Source organism: Microcaecilia unicolor, chromosome 4, assembly GCF_901765095.1.
Source record: "Microcaecilia unicolor chromosome 4, aMicUni1.1, whole genome shotgun sequence".
In the NCBI taxonomy this organism is placed as follows: domain Eukaryota; kingdom Metazoa; phylum Chordata; class Amphibia; order Gymnophiona; family Siphonopidae; genus Microcaecilia; species Microcaecilia unicolor.
In genome coordinates this window covers 278378925-278399125 of record NC_044034.1, presented here as the reverse complement: position 1 = coordinate 278399125, position 20201 = coordinate 278378925, and the positions used below count along the sequence as shown (strand labels likewise).

At 40.5% G+C, this 20201-nt stretch overlaps 2 protein-coding genes across 3 annotated transcripts in view; one reads left to right on the top strand and one right to left on the bottom strand.

Moving 5' to 3' along the window:
- The window catches only part of ARHGAP6 (Rho GTPase activating protein 6), an 817167-nt gene that overhangs the window by 188178 nt on the left and 608788 nt on the right, over positions 1–20201 (bottom strand). The window lies entirely within an intron of this gene.
- On the top strand, positions 1835–13428 carry AMELX (amelogenin X-linked). The gene is made up of 5 exons (XM_030201608.1): positions 1835–1906; positions 5848–5892; positions 9313–9357; positions 9777–10199; positions 13359–13428. Exons 1-5 carry the CDS (start codon positions 1853–1855, stop codon positions 13362–13364), a joined length of 573 nt encoding a protein of 190 aa, XP_030057468.1. The 5' UTR covers positions 1835–1852; the 3' UTR covers positions 13365–13428.

Sequence of the window (20201 nt, the reverse complement as noted above, 5' to 3'; positions counted from 1 at the left end):
TATGTTTTCTACTATATTAGTTATGTTGAGTGGGTGATTTTGCTATTTATGTTATAATCCGGCATTGCCCCATTGCCTTTGGATTCTGTTCAATATCTAGCACTACTGAACATAGTATATTTGTGCAACTCAGAGTTACACTATGAAAATAATAAAACTCAGCAGTTGCATCTACATAGTGCAATGTTTATTTTCAGCTGTGCAACATGGTATGTTCCATCCTACATCACGTCAAGCTACTTTTGAAAAACAATGTCCAGAGACCTGATGGATATCATAAATGCAAGATGCCATGGGTACATCTATATAGCAACATAGTAGATGACGGCAGATAAAGTCCTGTACAGTCCATCTAGTCTGCTCAAATAGATAAAGTCATTACATAAAGCTATGAGGTGATACAACATATATGTACCTGATCTTGATTTGTTCATGCTATTTTCAGGACATAGACCATAGAGGTCTGCCCGGCACTGTCCTTGTTCAAAAACTTCTGAAGAAGATGTCGTTGAAGCCCCTGAAAAGATCCAGTCCAGCCTATCCATATCTATCCAAGCCACAATCAAGGCACAGACCATAGAAGTCCGAATAGCACTGGCTTTGCTTCCCAGTTACCAGTGTTGCCACCTAGATTCTGCTAACCTTTCCGCTAGTCAACACTTTATTCTCTACCTTTTTATTAACAGAATATAATACTATCTAAGCTGAAACTTCAGAATAAATAGACACGTGCTTAAAAATCAGAAATTTATTTTTCTTTGTCCTGACAAAAGCTGTTGGGTGAGATATGAAAAATGCTTTTGTGATGTGAAGAAGAGTGCAGAACACTCTCAGAACATATCCCAGACAACCAGCGTATAATGAAGACAGGCTCCAAAACATATGATTTGTTCTAATGAAAGGCTGCACCTGTAATCACAACATTTAATCTGATGAGCTACGAGATGGCTGGAAAGTTCCTGACACAAGAAGTTCTGGAGGTGAGAGATGATTGGCTGTTTGGCAGCTAGAAAGTGGTTTAAATAGCATGTGGGGATTTAAGGTTTCACACTACCAAGCCTTCCACAGTCGGGCCAAAGAAGCTCTTCCACAGGACACTGAAGGTAAGGCAATCCTGTCCATATTCTGCTGTTCTGCAATAGTATCCTCAGGTTTTAGGTGCACTATTAGAAACTTTATAGTTATGTTATCCTTACATTAGCCTGATGGAGAAGTCCTTCCAGAAGTCAGTATCATGCATTTATTTACTGCATTCTGGAGGACCTGGGGCAGCATTTGTACAGTGTGAATTTGCACCAGCTGAAACTAATAATAAAAAGTAGCTCTCCAGTGGTTTAAAGACTTATTATTGAAAGTACGGAGTGCTACTACATATTTACAGTGATGCATCACCGCATTTTCACCGGCTCAGCAATACTGACTGAAATGGGTGGTCAATCATCACTCCTCGGTGCATGTTTCTTAAAAATCTGCTTATGAGAGTGTTCTGAATTGGAGTGTGCTTAAGAACTATCTGTAGTCTAGCTAGAATTGTAATGACTTTAGCTATTACAGTTTTTAATAGCCACAAACTCAATTGCAAAGTTTAAGTCACCGATACAATTACCAAGACAACAAATATAGCAAAATGTGTGTGGCTTCTAATGATTTTGATGGCCTACAAATTGCCTAGTTTTGTTGTTGTTTTGTTACAAAATAACAGTGCATGCTATACAGGTGCAAGTCAATGAGACAGCAGTCGGCTTTGGCACGACAATTCAGTTTCATGTGCACTATGTAACAAATATTAAACAGTACGTGTTCACATGTCCTTTTCTCTTTGAGCAGAACAGATTTACCTAAGTTGGGAAAGATGAGGTCTTGGATCCTGCTTGTGTCTTTTATAGCTGCGACATTCACTATGCCAGTAAGTGTCACTGAAAAAGCCACATCTGCACTATTAAGATTGCCAATGGCATTGTATTTGACACTCAAGTCCTATCTACATGCTGCTACACAATTTCAGTGCCGTAAGACAGCCAAGATAGGCTTCCTGGCCCACTAGTTACATAGCACATCGATGCTAGTCAATTTATTAGGAAACCCCAAAATGCACATTCAAGTATAATCAAATAGATCGAGATGCAGGCGCAAAAAAAATATCCATATGTTCAGTGCCACTATCTGGATAGTGGAAAGTGTTCGATATTTGAATAAGGTGGTCAGCGCTGGAACTTATCCGGAGAGTAGCAATATTCAGTCTGCTATCTGGATAGCTTAAGGCAGCACAATCTGCCACTCACTGGGGAAGTTCTGGGTCTGTCCTAGCACAATCTGCATAGTGCGGAGGTGCTCTGTTATCTGGATAAGTGCTTCTGAATAGTAATCATAATCTTTTGACAAGCTGCTATCAAAACTAGAATCCTTCTGCAATGATTCTGTGGCCAAAGCATAGCTTTGTACATTCAGCTTAGACTAATGGCCCTGTTTACTAAATTAGTGCATACCAATGATAGAGACACTAACAGAAATATATGAGTGTCTCTAGGGTTAGTGCGTGCTAATTTTTAGTGTGTGCTAAAAATGAACACTAGCTCGTCTACAGTGCAGCTTAGTAAAAAGGGCCCAAAGTCTTTGGAGAAAACAAAAATATAAAAAAGTGAATGTTATAGTAGTATATAGGTTGAATAAGCAAAATGGTTTATCCATTTAATGGTAGGTGCTAAATATATAAACCCCACCCCCATCTTAATTTTCAGTGACACCATCCCCTGGATTGTATAATGGACGCCCAAATTTGCATGCCACAATTTAGGTGTGATCCAGAGATACGCACACAACCTAACTGGTTAACAAGCCAATTCATGGCAGTCGGGCATTAATAATTGATGTTAATTAGCACTAATTATGATGTACAGCCAGAAATCCTAACACTGAGTACCCATATTCCAGAGCGGGCAAACTCAAAAGGGGGGGGGGGGTGGCCCTGAGAGGGTCATGTGCAGGTCAATGGCATTCCAAAAAAAATGTATACACAGTGTTACAGAATACAGGGGATGCATGTCCAAATTGGGCACCAGGAATTACACCTGGTTTCAAAAGGCTACGTCCTGGCACTCAAATTTGAGTGCGGAAATCTGCAACTATGCACTAGTATATAAAGAGCAGCTCTGAGCAACGATTTTTGAGCACCATTTACTGAATTCAGCCCTATTTGTCCAATGCCACTGAAAATTCTTATAGATCATCCTGGCACTACCTGGATAGCTCTTGGAGTAAGAAGAGCAGAGCACGAGCATGCTTCCTAACTCTACAGATAGTCGGCGATAGCCAGCTGCTATCCGCATAATTATGAGCTTTTAAATTAGAACACTAAAAACTAACCTGCTTAAAAAGGCATACCCTACCGATCCAACATAAATGCCTGGTCTCTGCAACACAACAAAACTAAAGAACGTAATGGACATAACACAACTCTTCCGTTGTACGATTCCCTAGTGTGGCTGTGCCACATGAACTTTATCTTACCACAACATCACTTTGTATTTGTTTACACCGGAATCCTAAAGCCTCTCCGGTACTAAGTAAGCCACATTGAGCCTACAAATAGGTGGGAAAATGTGGGATATAAATGTAACAAATAAAAAAAACAAAAGAACAGTAAAAAGGCAGTACACATAGATTCAGCACCATCCCCTTCTATTGATAGTGGTTCTGAGGCTCCTTTAACTAAGATGTGGTAGTGATTCCCAACATGGCAAATGCGATGAAGCCCATTCAGTTCCTATGGATGTTGCAGTCAGTGTTTAATACACTACTGACCATAGGGTTTAAATATCTCAAATGTCACAACCTTCTTGTCAAATAAGTTTCAAGTAACAGGTAAAATCTGCAAAAATAATCTTACTAGTATGAACTTCAGCCCTTAAAATAAATATATCCCTCCACTTCTGATACCCTTTGATTGCTTCATCATAGTCCTGTTAAAATCATGTTTTAAGTACCACTTGTAGTTTTTTTTTTTTACGGGGGCTGTTACATTATCTATTGGTTTGCTAAATGATATATGATTGGTCAAGGGAAAAAGTTTGCTACATCTTGAAGATCCCATAGTTATGTTAATGATATGCACAATGAAAACAGATAAAGGAAAGCTGCAGATGTCGGAAAGTCGGTTATCTGCTCACTTCTTTCCTGTGTATTCTTTGTTAGTAACAGACTCAGTCAGAGCTGAAGGTTGGATATGATACTTGGCAGCTGCTACCAGAGTAGCAAAGGGATTATATGGAACCGCTGTGGGCTGAGTTGTTCCAGATATCAACAGTTCAAAAATGTTACTTTAAAAAGTCACTAAGAATACATATGCAAGGTGTTAAGGCAGAGTTTTAAAAATTATACATTTACAGTTTAAGAACACTGCCCTATACATGGTAGGAAGACAACTCCTTCAATCAAAAACATCCACAGGAAAAGTTATGGCATCAAATTTTGTTTTAAGCACATTTTGCAAAGGAAAGCTGTTGAATATCTAAAAAGCAGAACTTAAATAAACAAGTTTTATACCTTTCACTGGAAAACAGATATTTTTATAACAATTTTCAGCTCATGTGTTTTCACATTTGTAGCTCGAGGTGACCTGCATTCACAAAGGTATTTCTCCAACCCCAGCGGGTTTATAATGTAACAGCCCAATGTAATAAACTCTGCTAAGCTCAGCAGTTATTTACTGCCAGTTTAGCCCTGGTTTTGTGGCTACTATGACTACTTCCAATATAGTTAGTATCGTAGAGCAAAAAAATAAACTGGTGTGCTAATCATACATATATGTTAAGGAGATGAATATGGAATTATTTCTGATGCAGCAAACTGCAGTAATGATTAGCTTCTGCTGATGTGGAAATCAACAGGACATTTTTAGATTGGTGCTGGATTCCAAAGTTAGAGAGCCCCTCGGTCCCAGAGCACCCTGAGTCAAGGCAACCCTGGCCTGGACAACTGGCACAAGGAGTCCCTTGAATAGGGAGCTCCAAAAACCTCTGAACCCCACCCCCAAACACAGACCAATAATACTTATCTGGTTCAGGGGATAAATTTGGCATTCCCCTCTCCTCTGATGATAGTCAGCTGGGGTAATGCAGTAGGAGAGAGGAGAGCAGCAATGAACGACTACACTATATCATCTCTCCCCCTTTATTTCTGAATAGATGCTTTTCATAAACAGGTCCTTGTTAATTCTGTGCAATTGTCTATCCCTGAGAATATGTGGATTTAATGTAGCTGACCCTGAAAGCTTCAAATTAAGCAGATTTAAGAGTGGATCAGAAATGTTCAACCCAGTACTTGGGGCACACCCAGCCAGTCAGTTTTGCAGAATATCCACAATGAATATGGATGAGTTCAACTAGCATGCACTACATCTACTGTATGCAAATCTAGCTCATGCATATTCACAGGCTGAGTGTGTCCCAATGGACTAGGCTGAGATACACTGCTTTTGAATGACAAATGCAGTGGGAAGAGAAATAAGAGTTTAGACTTGTAAAAATGCATAGAATGTAGAAGTCTATATATATGTAGCTTTCTGAATCATTATAAATTAATATAAGTCTGAAGCTGTGTACATTCAGGTAAAGTAGATATTTTCTAAAAACCTCATTTTGACAAGGTTAACCAAGCCCCATGGTGTTTAGTTAATTATATATATAAAATTAACTAAACACTGTTTTCTAAATAAATATAGCTTTTGTGACTGAATACAAAGTATCATGATGACAGCCACACAATCTTTCTTTTCTTAACTGAACTGCATATTCTTAAATAATTTTTCACATCTGAAATTGAAATTTCACTTCTAATATTTTTTTTTAGCTGCCTCACCCTCACCATCCTGGATACGTCAACTTCAGCTACGAGGTCAGTAATCTGTTAGTACAGGGGTAGGCAACTCCGGTCCTCTAGAGTCGCAGGCAGGTCAGGTTTTCAGGATATCCACAATGAATATGCAGGAGATAGATTTGCATACCAAGGAGGCAGTGCTTGCAAATCTATCTCCCGCATATTCATTGTGGATATCCTGAAAACCTGACCAGCCTGCAGCTCTCGAGGACTGGAATTGCCTACCTCTGTGTTAGTATAAAGAGAACTGCATGCACAAAATGTGACCTTAGGAAACCTTGCCTTTCAATTTTGCTTCTTGTTTTGCATAAGAACATAAGTGCTATGCTGACTCAGACCAATGGCTTACCAAGCCCAGGATCCTATGTCCTCCAAACGTCCAATATGGGTATTTTACAAGCACCCAGTAGATCCCAAGGACCAGATCCCTTTCTGGTATCTGTCAGCATTTACTGTGTTGGCCCCTCCAATGCCAGAAGTAAGAGATAGTGATCCCCAAATCTGCCTGGTTGATGACGAATTTACATGCCCTCCAAAATCTTTTTCCAAACCTTTTCGTATACCCCTGGCATCTCTCTACATCCCCCATCAACAAACTGCTGGACAGGTTTACACTGGAAAAAAAATAAAGCCTTTTATATGTGGTTACTTTCATGACTATTTGAAAAGACAAATAAGGTGCCCATGGGGAAACTGTTTTTGACAATTCATTTTTCAACAGAAAGTATCTAACTGGTAAAAGACCAGTCTGTAGAATCCCCTGACCCTTGTGCTATAGGGATTACTAAACTTAAGACCCACAAGTTGTTCCATACTGTTCATGAATTTATGAACTTCTATTATATCTCCCTCGTCACAGTGCAAAGCAATTAAAACTTTCTTAATGAGAGAGCTGTTGCATTAACCCTATCATTTCTGATGCCTGCCTGTCTACGTTTTCTAATGCTTTTTTTTACAATGAGGAAATAAATCAGAACTGCACAAAGTATGCAAGATGTGTGGTCACGTCATGGCTCGATAGATTATAATATTGGCAGGATTGCTTTCTAATCGTTTCCAAATAATTTCTAACATTCCATTTGTTTTGTAAAAGCTGCTGCACACTAAACTAAGTATTTCGACATACTGTCCAACTGAATCCCAGCTCCTTTTCCTAAATGGTAACTCCTTTTTTTTCTTTTTTTGCATTTATATATTACAATTCAAAAATAACTTTGAAAAAGTATTATAGAAATACCCTAATTAACATCATTAGCTGAAATGCATGAGGAAAAATTCACTAATTATTGCCCACCACCTAGAAAGGGGGGAAACGAGGAAAAACTCCATGAGGAAATGTAGAAAAAAAAAAGGCAATACAAACATAAGGTAACTTATACCCTTATAAATCTGAATTATTTTACCTTATGTGTTGCTCACTTTAACATATCCTCTGTCACTTGGATCTCACTGAAACCAGTCTTGCAAGGCCCCTCTGCAATCCCTCAAGTTTAACTACTATAATCAATTCTTGTTTCCCAAATTTGACCATCTCCTTCATTGCTCCTGGGACACACCAATAATTTACCTCTGGCCATTGGGAAAACATTTTAAGCAAGTTTCTTGGTAAAGAAAAACAATTGGGTTAGCATTCACAGCAGGTGCGGCAAGTGGCTGAATCTCTCCGGCTATCCATGAGCTAGTGGAATGCCCAAGCTCAACCCCAGCACTACCTAGATATCAACGGGGAAGTGTGTAAAAATTCAGCAGTACTATCCATATAATGCCACTAAAAACATATCACCCCTTGCAAATATCCAGCCCAATGATTATACTGAGTCACTAACTGCACCTGGGGACCATAAGCTTAGAAATTCAGAGATAATTGTTAGATCTTTTTCTATTTATCTAAAAAGAAAGCTTGGACTGCCTGCAAAAACATTATCGAGGAATCCATTTCCATTTCCCAAATCCTCATGTCCTCTTTAGAGCAATAGGAATTCCAGAAAAGTACCAGAAAACATTACAAGCTCAATGTACAGTTCACATCTGGAGGCAGATAAATGCCTTCTATTGCTACAATAAGAGTAATGGCCAGTAGGTCAAACAAATAATGAAACACAAGATACTCCAGATGTGAACTGCTCACAAACGTTTCTCCTCCTTTCAACATCCAATATTCTATTCTATTCCTAAACCCATGCAATTTTTCATCCTGCATGCAACTTGGCAGCAAATGTGGCAAAACTAGCAGCCATAATAGGTTCAGCAGAAGATATGCTTTTGGTTGCTTTAAACCACTGTTTACTCTAGTTTGTATACTATGCCACACTTTCCTGACCTAGCGTACGGACAAGTTAAAGCAGTAGCACTAGGAAAATGCTCAAAAAATAGCTTGCTCATTTAAGTCAATAGGTTAAAATACATTGTAACGAGTAAGATGTTATGGTGTAGAAAGGCTTTTTCCCTCTATGGGGCTCTTTAAAAAAAAAAAAAAAATTTTGTAGCACTGGTTTATGAATTGAGAAACATGGTGATGCTTTCTTCATAATACATCTAGTGGAATGACAAGGCAAAACTGAAGCATAAAACCGTTAATAAACGAACTGCAAAGCAGGCCAATGACTTTGTGTCAAGCGCTGCACTCTGCCATGCAGAGGACCTGGTCTTCATTTTCAGGTTCATCTTATGCTCCCTAACAGCAGCAAGCTCAAGGTTTGAGGGGGTGAGGGGGAGATGGCTAAGCTGTTGCTCAATAGCACCACCTGGTGCACCAACTTAGAGTTCATTGTTCACTGGGCTCTGAAGGGATCCTTGGTTTATGACCTCTTGTCCAAGAAAATGTTCCTATAATGACTGGGCTAAGTTGGGTAGGGGATTTACAGATGGGGGGATGGGGAAACTCTCAGCCTGTTGAGAATGAAGACTCATGCCCCATAGCCCAATAGACACTGGTTCTGATTAGGGATGGGCTGGCATTTGCAGTGAAATGTCATTTGCAGATAACAGTAGGAACGCTTCTTAAAAAGTGTGCACTCTTAAGGAGCGCGCACCATTTTCCTGATACTGCATGCACAAACCATCATGCATGTGTGCACTATCTGGAAAAGAGCGTACACTCTTCATGACATTTGTTCCGGAATTGAATGAAAAACCTGGATAAAGACATGAAACATTGTTGGCTACCCATCCCTAGTTCTGATGGAGATGGAATTCTGAAATAGCAGGGAGAATCGGCCAGACCCCCCCCCCCCCCCCCAAAAAAAAAACCCTCAAGTTTTTTTGTTGTTTGTCCTATTAGTATGTTGGCATTGGGAAATTGTGGCCTATACTCTTATAAATATCTTTACTTCTCGGAATTAAAGATGAACTGACTAATCATTGCTATGTCTGGCTTATAACTGGGCACTTTAAATCTAAATTTAGACAAATATGTCTTTCTTATTTTTTTCTCCAAAGATACTAACACCTCTAAAATGGTACCAGTCCATGATGAGAAACCAGGTATATATATTTATATTTTCATCTTTATAGAGTGACTCTTGGTAAGAATTGTCATTTAGTCAATTTTGATTTGTATGAATAAGGGTGAACAAAAATGTTATAAGTGAAACATTTTTAAGGGACTCACTTAATATACCTGTGACTAACTTTAGACAGTTATCCTTTCTTTATTAAGCTCAGACAGATTCTAATTAGAGAGACATGTTCAAAGTTCTAAAACCAACAAAAAAACTTGATGGAAAGAGTCTGAAAAATGTGTTTCAGGATTGCTCAAGAATAATGGCATTGATATGAAGGTAAAGACACCATGCAAAGGGAGTAGCAAGGTAGACAGACATTTGAAAATAATCAAGATGAAAAGAAAAATTAAACGAATTATTCAACAGTTTTATTACAAATATAATTACTTTTTTTTCTAGTATCCTTCCATGGGCTATGAGCCAATGGGTGGATGGTTGCAGAATCAAATCATGCCCATGTCACCAATACTGCCCCAGCAACACATGCCACCTCATCACCAAATCCCAGCGCTATCACCCCATCATCCAATCCTGCAAGCCCAGCAGCCAATGTTGCCAGTGGCACCTCAGCATCCAATACTAACAATGCCAGCTCATCAACCAATGCTGCCACTGCCTCCCTTCCAGTCAATACATCCAATGCCAGCCCAGCAGCCAAACCACGCTGTACAACACCAGCAGCCTGTGCAACCAAACAACTCACTGCATCCCCAACAACCAAACCTACCTGTACAGCCTAATTATCCTGCTCAACCACCCCTACTGCCAGATATGCCTCTGGAACCCTGGCCACCAGCAGACAAAAACAAGCTAGAAGAACAGGTAAGAAAGCACTAGTCAACCAATGAAATGAAACAAACAATTGTGTGCTTCTTTTTTAGCCTTTAACACTAAAGGGGGGGGGAGTTATCAATGTGGGCTACTGTTAAGATGTGTTAATTTACTGTTAACCTCAGCTATTAGAAACTAGGTCTCTGCATAAATAGCATCTTTAATGGTAGTCCACATCGATAATTATTCCCCTAAAGAAAAACGTGCTGCCATTTTGTGTGGTGTGTCCATACTTCAAAAGCAAGCGGTATCTGGGATGTAAGGTGCAATAAGTAATATGTTTGTCAAAAAAGAAAATGATGACAATACACGTGGACTTTTTAAAGAGATGACTACAAATGTTTTTGAAAACTTGTCACATGTACCATGTGTTCAAAAGCCAAAATAGGACCAAGGTTATTTTATAATTTTTTTTTAAATATAGTCATCACATATCAATTTAATAGTGCAAAATAGGGAATAGGACTGAAATACTGTCTGAATTTTCCAACATTCTCTATACAAATACTTCTATTTATTTTTAGTTTGATGCAAAGTAAAAGTTGAGAACTGCCAATTAGAGAGAGAAATATGACTCATACCCAGCTGCTATTTTCCCAAATCTGCAGATTTTGACAGATAAAAGAATATTTGCATTTTTTTTAAAAAGCATAATAGCCAAAACTTTCTCTCAGTTTGTGACAAACAACATTCTTTGAAGTTACCCTATATGGGGGTCAAGAACTTAGACCCCCTATTGAGATGGTGTAAATGCCTACACCCAGATTGCAAAAGAAAGTGCATAGATTAGATCAGTGGTTCCCAAACCTGGTCCTGGAGGCTCCCCAGTCAGTTGGGTTTTTAGGATATCCATAATGAATATTCATGAGAGAGAGTGCATGAAAATCTCTTTCATGAATATTCATTGTAGATATCCTAAAACCCCGACTGGCTGGGGTGCCTCAAGGACCAGGTTTAGGAACCGCTGGATTAGATTATATAATCCACACGCCTAATTATGCACCCTGCGCATGCTCTGTCTAGACTCCAGACATGTGAACGCTCAACTGTCAACACTTTCTCTCTCTCTGGGCATAGCCAGCCGTGCAACTGGGGGGGGGGAGGGGCAGGGGAGTAATGCATTTCTCTTCCCCCCTCCCCCTGTGAGGGCGCACTAGGCATACCTTTGCTAGCAGGGTTGTCAAGCTCCGCCAGCCAAATAAATGGACTGCTCCGAGTTTGCACGAGAAGTCCCATCAAACATTGAGGAACAGAAGTAGCCTGTCTACTTGGCTGGCAGGGCGCAGCATCCCCGCCAGCAAAGTAAAAGGGAATTCTGAAGGGGGCTTGAGTCCAAATTTTGGAAGCCGGCTGTTAAAGTAGCAACGGGGGGGGGGGGGGGGGGCTACTTCAACAACGGCTCCCAAAATTCTTAAAAACTTAAACGGTTCTCAAAAGCCGGCTCCAGCACACCACTGCATATACTCTACCTATGTTCCAGTATATTTTATAAAATACACGAGTACATCACAACTCCACCTCGACTCTATACAAACTATGGGCTATGTTTACTAAGTGGCGCTATGGGTGCGTTAGCATTTTTAACAGGCGTAACGGTTTATGCACGTTAAATGCTTATAGGCCTGTAGAAATGTATAGGAGTGTTAGAGTTTAACCTAATGCACCTTAGCAAACATACCCCTATGCTTCATAAAAAGCTTCATAAAATTACCACCAAAGTGTGTCCGAATACAACTTGTTTTTGGTCATAAAAGGATGAACTTAACAAAACCCTCTACCATAAAGGGAGTCCAGTTACTATCATAGGTGTCAAGAAACAGGGGGAAAAAAAAGATTCAGTGCAAAAAAACTCCCAATAGGAGAAAAAGAACTGAATCCAAAAAAATCCTATGTCCCTTAATCTAACTATCCCCTCATGCAGGAATATACGTGCAAAAAAAACCGTTCAATACTTTCATCCAATGTCTAAAAAATACAAAAGCAAGCTTGTCCCACTTATCTTTAATAGAGAACAGGTCTTCAGACTCCATCCTCTAGTGTCTTATCACAAACATATTCTTTCACTCGCTGTACACAAGGAACCCCGATTCCACTTCAACAGGAAAGAAGACTGTATGCCACAAAGATCAGCTGTTTTGAACCTGGAACTACCACCAGCCCAACTGGCTACCGGCGGTAGCTCTGCCTTGAGCACACACGATCTCCGGTGCTACGGAAAATAATTCCATAATTCATAGCGTGGCACTAACCTGGCAGTGGCCCAGTTACCACATGAGCCTTTACCGCCACCTCAATGGATGGCGGTAAGTGCTTCCCCTCTCCCCCCACTACCCGCATGTCCACGCTGTAACAATAATCTTACCACATGGCCATGTCTTTTTTAGGGATGTTTTACCCACTGCAGTAAAAAGGGCCCTGGTGCATGGCTAAAACAGCTATCGCAGGGCCCTTTTTATCGCAGCTTGATAAAAGGACCTCTTAGTGCTTTTAGAATTAGGCTGAAAATTGGTAAGAATACAATGTGGAGTAACTGATCAAAACATACCTCTCTTTAACCTGATAGCTGCTTTCCAAAGAATATATTCTATGTTTGAGACACTCCTTTCATCAAATACTCCTTTCAAATTTGTGACTCCATTTTTGTTACAATGATCACCAATAAGGTGTACCTTGGGATAGCCAGAGAGGAAAACAGACAGGACAGAAAATAATATCTTATCCATATTCTACTGGCACTGCTTGTTATAAAGAGGCCCTTTTACTAAGCCGCATGGGTGCCTATGCGTGCTCAACGCATGCCAATTTGGAATTACCACCCGGCTACCACGAGTCCCGTGCATTAATTACATTTTTTATGTGCATCCACCACGCGCACCGGAAAATTTCCAGTATGCGGCACTAACTGGGCGGTAATCGGAGTGTACACATGCTGATTACCGCCCGGTTAATGCACGACACTTTACCGCTACGTCAGTGGGTGGCGGTAAGGTCTCAGGCCCAAAATGGACACATGCCAATTTTTATTTTGCTGCACATCCATTTTTGATCATTTATGTCATTAAGATACTGTTTTAACTGAATGTGCTCAAAGTAAATTCTGCATGGAGAAAAATTGTTACTACAACTGAAGTTTCCTTCTTCTTTTTACAGGATTAAACAAGAGGACATTTGGAAGAGAGCAAAGTATTCTAGGCAGTTTCATTTGTTTTCCAGAACTCACCATTCTTCTGCAATCAATGGTGCACGCTCTCATTTAATTTTATTCCACAATAGAGATTATAGCTAGTAATTAAAAGTTATGAGAACAGATTACAAGCAAACAATAAAATATTTTAAAAATATCCAATTCTTAGTCCTTTACTTTTTATAAAGCGTGAAAAGATATGAAGGAATGGTACACACCAAAATAAACCTTGCAAAACAGAATAACTGTTTAATCAGAAACAGCAGCAATGTCAGGGCTAATTATTTACAAGAACATCAGTACTTATTAAGAATGTGTACAGACAGGGAAAGGGGATGGGACTTGATATACTGCCTTTCTGTGGTTACAATCAAAGTGGTTTACATATTACATACAATTGCTTATTTTGTACCCTGGGGCAATGGAGGGTTAAGTGACTTGCCCAGAGTCACAAGGAGCTGTAGTGAGAATCAAACCCAGTTCCCTTGGTTCTTAAGCTTAGGGGCCCCTTTTACTAAAGCTTACAGACAGTAGCATGAGCTAAATACAGCGCATCCTAGGAGTAGCCTTGTGGTTAGTGCAGTGGACTTTGATCCTGGGGAGTTCAATTCCCACTGCAGCTCCTTGTGACTCTGGACAAGTCACTTAACCCTCCATTGCCCCTGGTACAAATAAATACCTGTATATACTATGTAAACAGCTTTGAATGGAGTTGCAAAAACCACTGAAAGGCGGTATATCAAGTCCCATTTCCCTTTCCCTTTATACCTATGGGTCTTGTGGCATTTAGCAATCACTAATGTCCGTTAGCATGCGTTAAATTTAGTAAAAGCGCCCTTTGATTTGTTCATTCAAAGGAAGCGGCACTGTAGGGCTGACCGAGGAAACGGGTGGATCAAGGAAGGACAAACAGGAGAAGTGGGGCTGGGCTAGACTAGGGAGCTGAGTGACTGTTGTCTGTTCTGGTTCAGGATCACCACCACCCCACCCCCACCTCCTTCCCTGCAGGCTGCTTGGAAGGGAAGGGCTGTAGCAGAACACCCCAGCTACTCTGGAATCTGAAAAGAGGTGAACTGTGTTCTAGGCCATTCCTGCAGAAATTAAGCCCTGTTCACAAAACATTTTGAGCCTGCAAAAAGGTGGGGAAATGTGGGGTACAAATGCAACAAATAAATAAAATTTTTTTGCTTCACTTTTTATTTTCCTTTTCATGCCTTTTGGATGTTTTTTGGATATTTCAAATCCTGTTAATTTTTTAAACATGATTTAGAATTTTTTATGCATGTTAATTAACTTTGCAAGAGTTCATTTGTAGGTTCACATGGGTAAGATCTATTTGCACACACTAGAGACTGTTTACTACATGCAGTAAATTTTTTCACTTAATGCATATTAAATGCAAAAAACACAAAGTACAATGGATGTATCCTAATTACTAGGGTCATTCCCAGCATGTTCTCATACAGGTATTCAGTGCTGCTGAGAGACAAAACCTGAATGCAAATCTCTCTCCTGCATATTCATTATAATAAACTATTCCGGGTATCTCTAATTCCAATATAGTTACATAAGTACGGAAGTAATGCCACACTGGGAAAAGACCAAGGGTCCATCGAGCACAGCATCCTGTCCACGACAGCGGCCAATCCAGGCCAAGGGCACCTGGCAAGCTTCCCAAACGTACAAACATTCTATACATGTTATTCCTGGAATTGTGGATTTTTCCCAAGTCCATTTAGTAGTGGTTTATGGACTTGTCCTTTAAGAAACCGTCTAACCCCTTTTTAAACTCTGCTAAGCTAGATGCCTTCACCACGTTCTCCAGCAACAAATTCCAGAGTTTAATTATCCGTTGGGTGAAGAAATATTTTCTCCAATTTGTTTTAAATTTACTACACTGTAGTTTCATCGCATGCCCCCTAGTCCTAGTATTTTTGGAAAGCGTGAACAGACGCTTCACATCCACCTGTTCCATTCCACTCATTATTTTATATACCTCTATCATGTCTCCTTTCAGCCGTTTCTTCTCCAAGCTGAAAAGCCCTAGCCTCCTTAGTCTTTCTTCATAGGGAAGTCGTCCCATCCCCGCTATCATTTTAGTCGCCCTTCGCTGCACTTTTTCCAATTCTACTACATCTTTCTTGAGATGCGGCGACCAGAATTGAACATAATACTCAAGGTGCGGTCGCACCATGGAGCGATACAACGGCATTATAACACCCTCACACCTGTTTTCCATACCTTTCCTAATAATACCCAACGTTCTATTCACTTTCCTAGCCGCAGCAGCACACTGAGCAGAAGGTTTCAGTGTATTATCGACAAAGACACCCAGATCCCTTTCTTGGTCCATAACTCCTAACGTGGAACCTTGCATGACGTAGCTATAATTCGGGTTCTTTTTTCCCCCACATGCATCACCTTGCACTTGCTCACATTAAACGTCATCTGCCACTTAGCCGCCCAGTCTCCCAGTCTCGTAAGGTCCTCTTGTAATTTTTCACAATCCTGTCGCGAGTTAACGACTTTGAATAACTTTGTGTCATCAGCAAATTTAATTACCTCGCTAGTTACTCCCATCTCTAAATCATTTGTAAATATATTAAAAAATAGCGGTCCTAGCACAGACCCCTGAGGATCCCCACGAACTACCCTTCTCCATTGTGAATACTGCCCATTTAACCCCACTCTCTGTTTCCTATCCTTCAACCAGTTTTTATTTTTTTTAAATTTTTTATTTATACGTTTTTCATTTTCATTTATGCATATACATAAAGTCAGAAATACGGCAGTAAACATTTTTTCCAAGAATTACAACTCAACAAAAAGAAAACAACATTTCCTAAATTATTAGACCACAACAAATGGATTCAGGATCAAAGAAATACTATTGAAGAATTACCTTCAACCAGTTTTTAATCCACAATAGGACATTTCCTCCTATCCCATGACCCTCAAATTCCCTCTGTAGCCTTTCATGAGGTACCTTGTTACACTTATTAAATTCTTACTATAGTAACCATAGGTGTACTATGAACAAACCATCAAAATCCTTCACTAATCAAACATATATCCGATAGAATTTTTCTCCTAAAATAAAATTCCTCACTCTCCACACATTCTACATCTCAATCAAATCTCAATCATAGGAGAAAAATCATATTAGATATATATCTGCATATTCATTAGGGATATCCTGAAAGATTAACCTGTTTGTGACCCTCAAGGATTACATTTGTGCATCCCTGCCCCTATAGTATCAAGCTCCAGGTGACTGGATGTTCTTCTGGACAACTGACTCTTTAGTTTTGGAAGCTATGTGGATTGTTGTACACCTGATAATAAAGCATTGGGGTGGGGGGGGGGAAGGAGGAGTGCCCTTAATCACAGAGAAAAACGAGCATACTTGAAATGTAGGTGGTGGAAGCCAGAGCTGTAACAGAGAACAACTACAGAGGGTGGTGATGAGAGAGACCACAATTTTGGGGACAGGCAAAAGGTGGGAAGGGGGAGCTGGTGTTGGTTTATTTACAAGACATTTATATGCTCATCTACTCAAAGAGCAAGAGAAATCGACAGGAAGTCATGTGAACTGATACGATGAGTCTGTTAGTCATGATCTGCTATCTCTACTGCTGCTGTATTACAGTGGTGGAAATAAGTATTTGATCCCTTGCTGATTTTGTAAGTTTGCCCATTGACAAAGACATGAGCAGCCCATAATTGAAGGGTAGGTTATTGGTAACAGTGAGAGATAGCACATCACAAATTAAATCCGGAAAATCACATTGTGGAAAGTATATGAATTTATTTGCATTCTGCAGAGGGAAATAAGTATTTGATCCCCCACCAACCAGTAAGAGATCTGGCCCCTACAGACCAGGTAGATGCTCCAAATCAACTCGTTACCTGCATGACAGACAGCTGTCGGCAATGGTCACCTGTATGAAAGACACCTGTCCACAGACTCAGTGAATCATTCAGACTCTAACCTCTACAAAATGGCCAAGAGCAAGGAGCTGTCTAAGGATGTCAGGGACAAGATCATACACCTGCACAAGGCTGGAATGGGCTACAAAACCATCAGTAAGACGCTGGGCGAGAAGGCGACAACTGTTGGTGCCATAGTAAGAAAATGGAAGAAGTACAAAATGACTGTCAATCGACAAAGATCTGGGGCTCCACGCAAAATCTCACCTCGTGGGGTATCCTTGATCATGAGGAAGGTTAGAAATCAGCCTACAACTACAAGGGGGGAACTTGTCAATGATCTCAAGGCAGCTGGGACCACTGTCACCACGAAAACCATTGGTAACACATTACGACATAACGGATTGCAATCCTGCAGTGCCCGCAAGGTCCCCCTGCTCCGGAAGGCACATGTGACGGCCCATCTGAAGTTTGCCAGTGAACACCTGGATGATGCCGAGAGTGATTGGGAGAAGGTGCTGTGGTCAGATGAGACAAAAATTGAGCTCGTTGGCATGAACTCAACTCGCCGTGTTTGGAGGAAGAGAAATGCTGCCTATGACCCAAAGAACACCGTCCCCACTGTCAAGCATGGAGGTGGAAATGTTATGTTTTGGGGGTGTTTCTCTGCTAAGGGCACAGGACTACTTCACCGCATCAATGGGAGAATGGATGGGGCCATGTACCGTACAATTCTGAGTGACAACCTCCTTCCCTCCGCCAGGGCCTTAAAAATGGGTCGTGGCTGGGTCTTCCAGCACGACAATGACCCAAAACATACAGCCAAGGCAACAAAGGAGTGGCTCAGGAAGAAGCACATTAGGGTCATGGAGTGGCCTAGCCAGTCACCAGACCTTAATCCCATTGAAAACTTATGGAGGGAGCTGAAGCTGCGAGTTGCCAAGCGACAGCCCAGAACTCTTAATGATTTAGAGATGATCTGCAAAGAGGAGTGGACCAAAATTCCTCCTGACATGTGTGCAAACCTCATCATCAACTACAGAAGACGTCTGACCGCTGTGCTTGCCAACAAGGGTTTTGCCACCAAGTATTAGGTCTTGTTTGCCAGAGGGATTAAATACTTATTTCCCTCTGCAGAATGCAAATAAATTCATATACTTTCCACAATGTGATTTTCCGGATTTAATTTGTGATGTGCTATCTCTCACTGTTACCAATAACCTACCCTTCAATTATGGGCTGCTCATGTCTTTGTCAGTGGGCAAACTTACAAAATCAGCAAGGGATCAAATACTTATTTCCACCACTGTATGTCAGCCCTCAATGCAAAAATAAATCAAGAAAGTGGAACTTAGTAAAACATTACTACCTAAAATTGCCACACTCTACACCATATGCTGAAGCAGACAAAACATGACAAAAATAAGTTCTTGCCTAAGAAAGAACTTCAGAAATGTAGGCCCCTTCAACATACTTTTCTCTATATATGATAGTCCTGATTTAGAAGAGGTCATATCTGGTAAAAGCAAGGGAATATCGGAACCCTCTTCCTCTCATAAAAACAAAACAAAACCCAGAAATGATATAACTTGAACCTAAAATAAGCAGGTACCAGTCAGCACCAGAAAACTGAAAAGAAAGGTATTATACAGGCAGCAAAGAGGAGCACAAACTTTTTGAAAGCCCCCATTGTATGTGTGCAAGCATTTAGGCCACCTTACCTCTCAAACTATATTTAGCTTCTCTTCTACACCATCTCATCCCTCCACCTTTACCTTTTACCCATCTCCCCTTCCTTGCTACTTATATTCCCCCATCTGAACCTTCCAATTTGCTCTAATCTTCCACATCCCCCCAGGTTCCTTTTGACTTCCCCATCTCTCTTCCCTTTTCAAGGTGCTTTTCTCCTTCCCATGTACTTTTCAAGGTTCTTCTACACATCCCCCAACCTCTTTCAGGTTCTCTTTTCCAAGGCCTACCATTTACAGCCCCTACCCTCAACAACTAAAGCCAGAATGGCAGCAGCAGTGATGCCAGCATAAGGGGGGTGGGGAGGGGCTGCACAGGAACACAACAAAGATGTAAATTCCTGGTTTCAATCGTCCTTCCCTCTGTCCTCACACAATAAGAGGAGCATACTGGGAGATCTGCAGGGAACACTGAGGATCAAGGGCAGATGCTCAACCTGTCACCTGCAACCATGTAACCTGCTCCCCCCCCCCCCCACACACACACACATATATTTATTTCAAATATTTATAGCCTGCGCTATTTTGCAATTCTATGCAGGTTACAAAAATAAACATACATAATAAGATAGAACAAACATAAAAACAAATCCATTACATAACTAAAACAGCTTTCAAAAATGTTCTAAATGACAAGATCGAAGCTATTTCACGCATGTTCAAAGGTAACATTCCAAAACGTGCACCTTCTGCCTGAAACATAATAGCACAATAGGTGCTCAATCTTATGTGCCTGAATGACTGCACATCCAAAATCATCTTTTCAGCAGAGTGCAGATTATGTGAGGGTTAATAAATTCTTAGTGAAGATGCCATTGCAAAAGGTGCCACATTATTCAGTGCTTTAAAAATTAAAGTTGAATCCTTCAATCTGGTTCTCCAGTACACAGGCAACCAATGAAATTCCTTTAAAAGCGGGGTTAATTCTTTATTTTCGTTCACCCGCCACCACCTGTCACAGAGACCAGCGCTGATCTATGGGATAGTTAGCAGCCTGTTTATTGTCTCTCAATATAAACATGAACCTGATAAGACAAATTCAGCTGCAAACTTAGCAAAATCCAGAAAAATCTCTTAGTTTTCGGAGACTTTGCATAAAATAAAAGGTGAACAAAAAAGATACAGGAGATA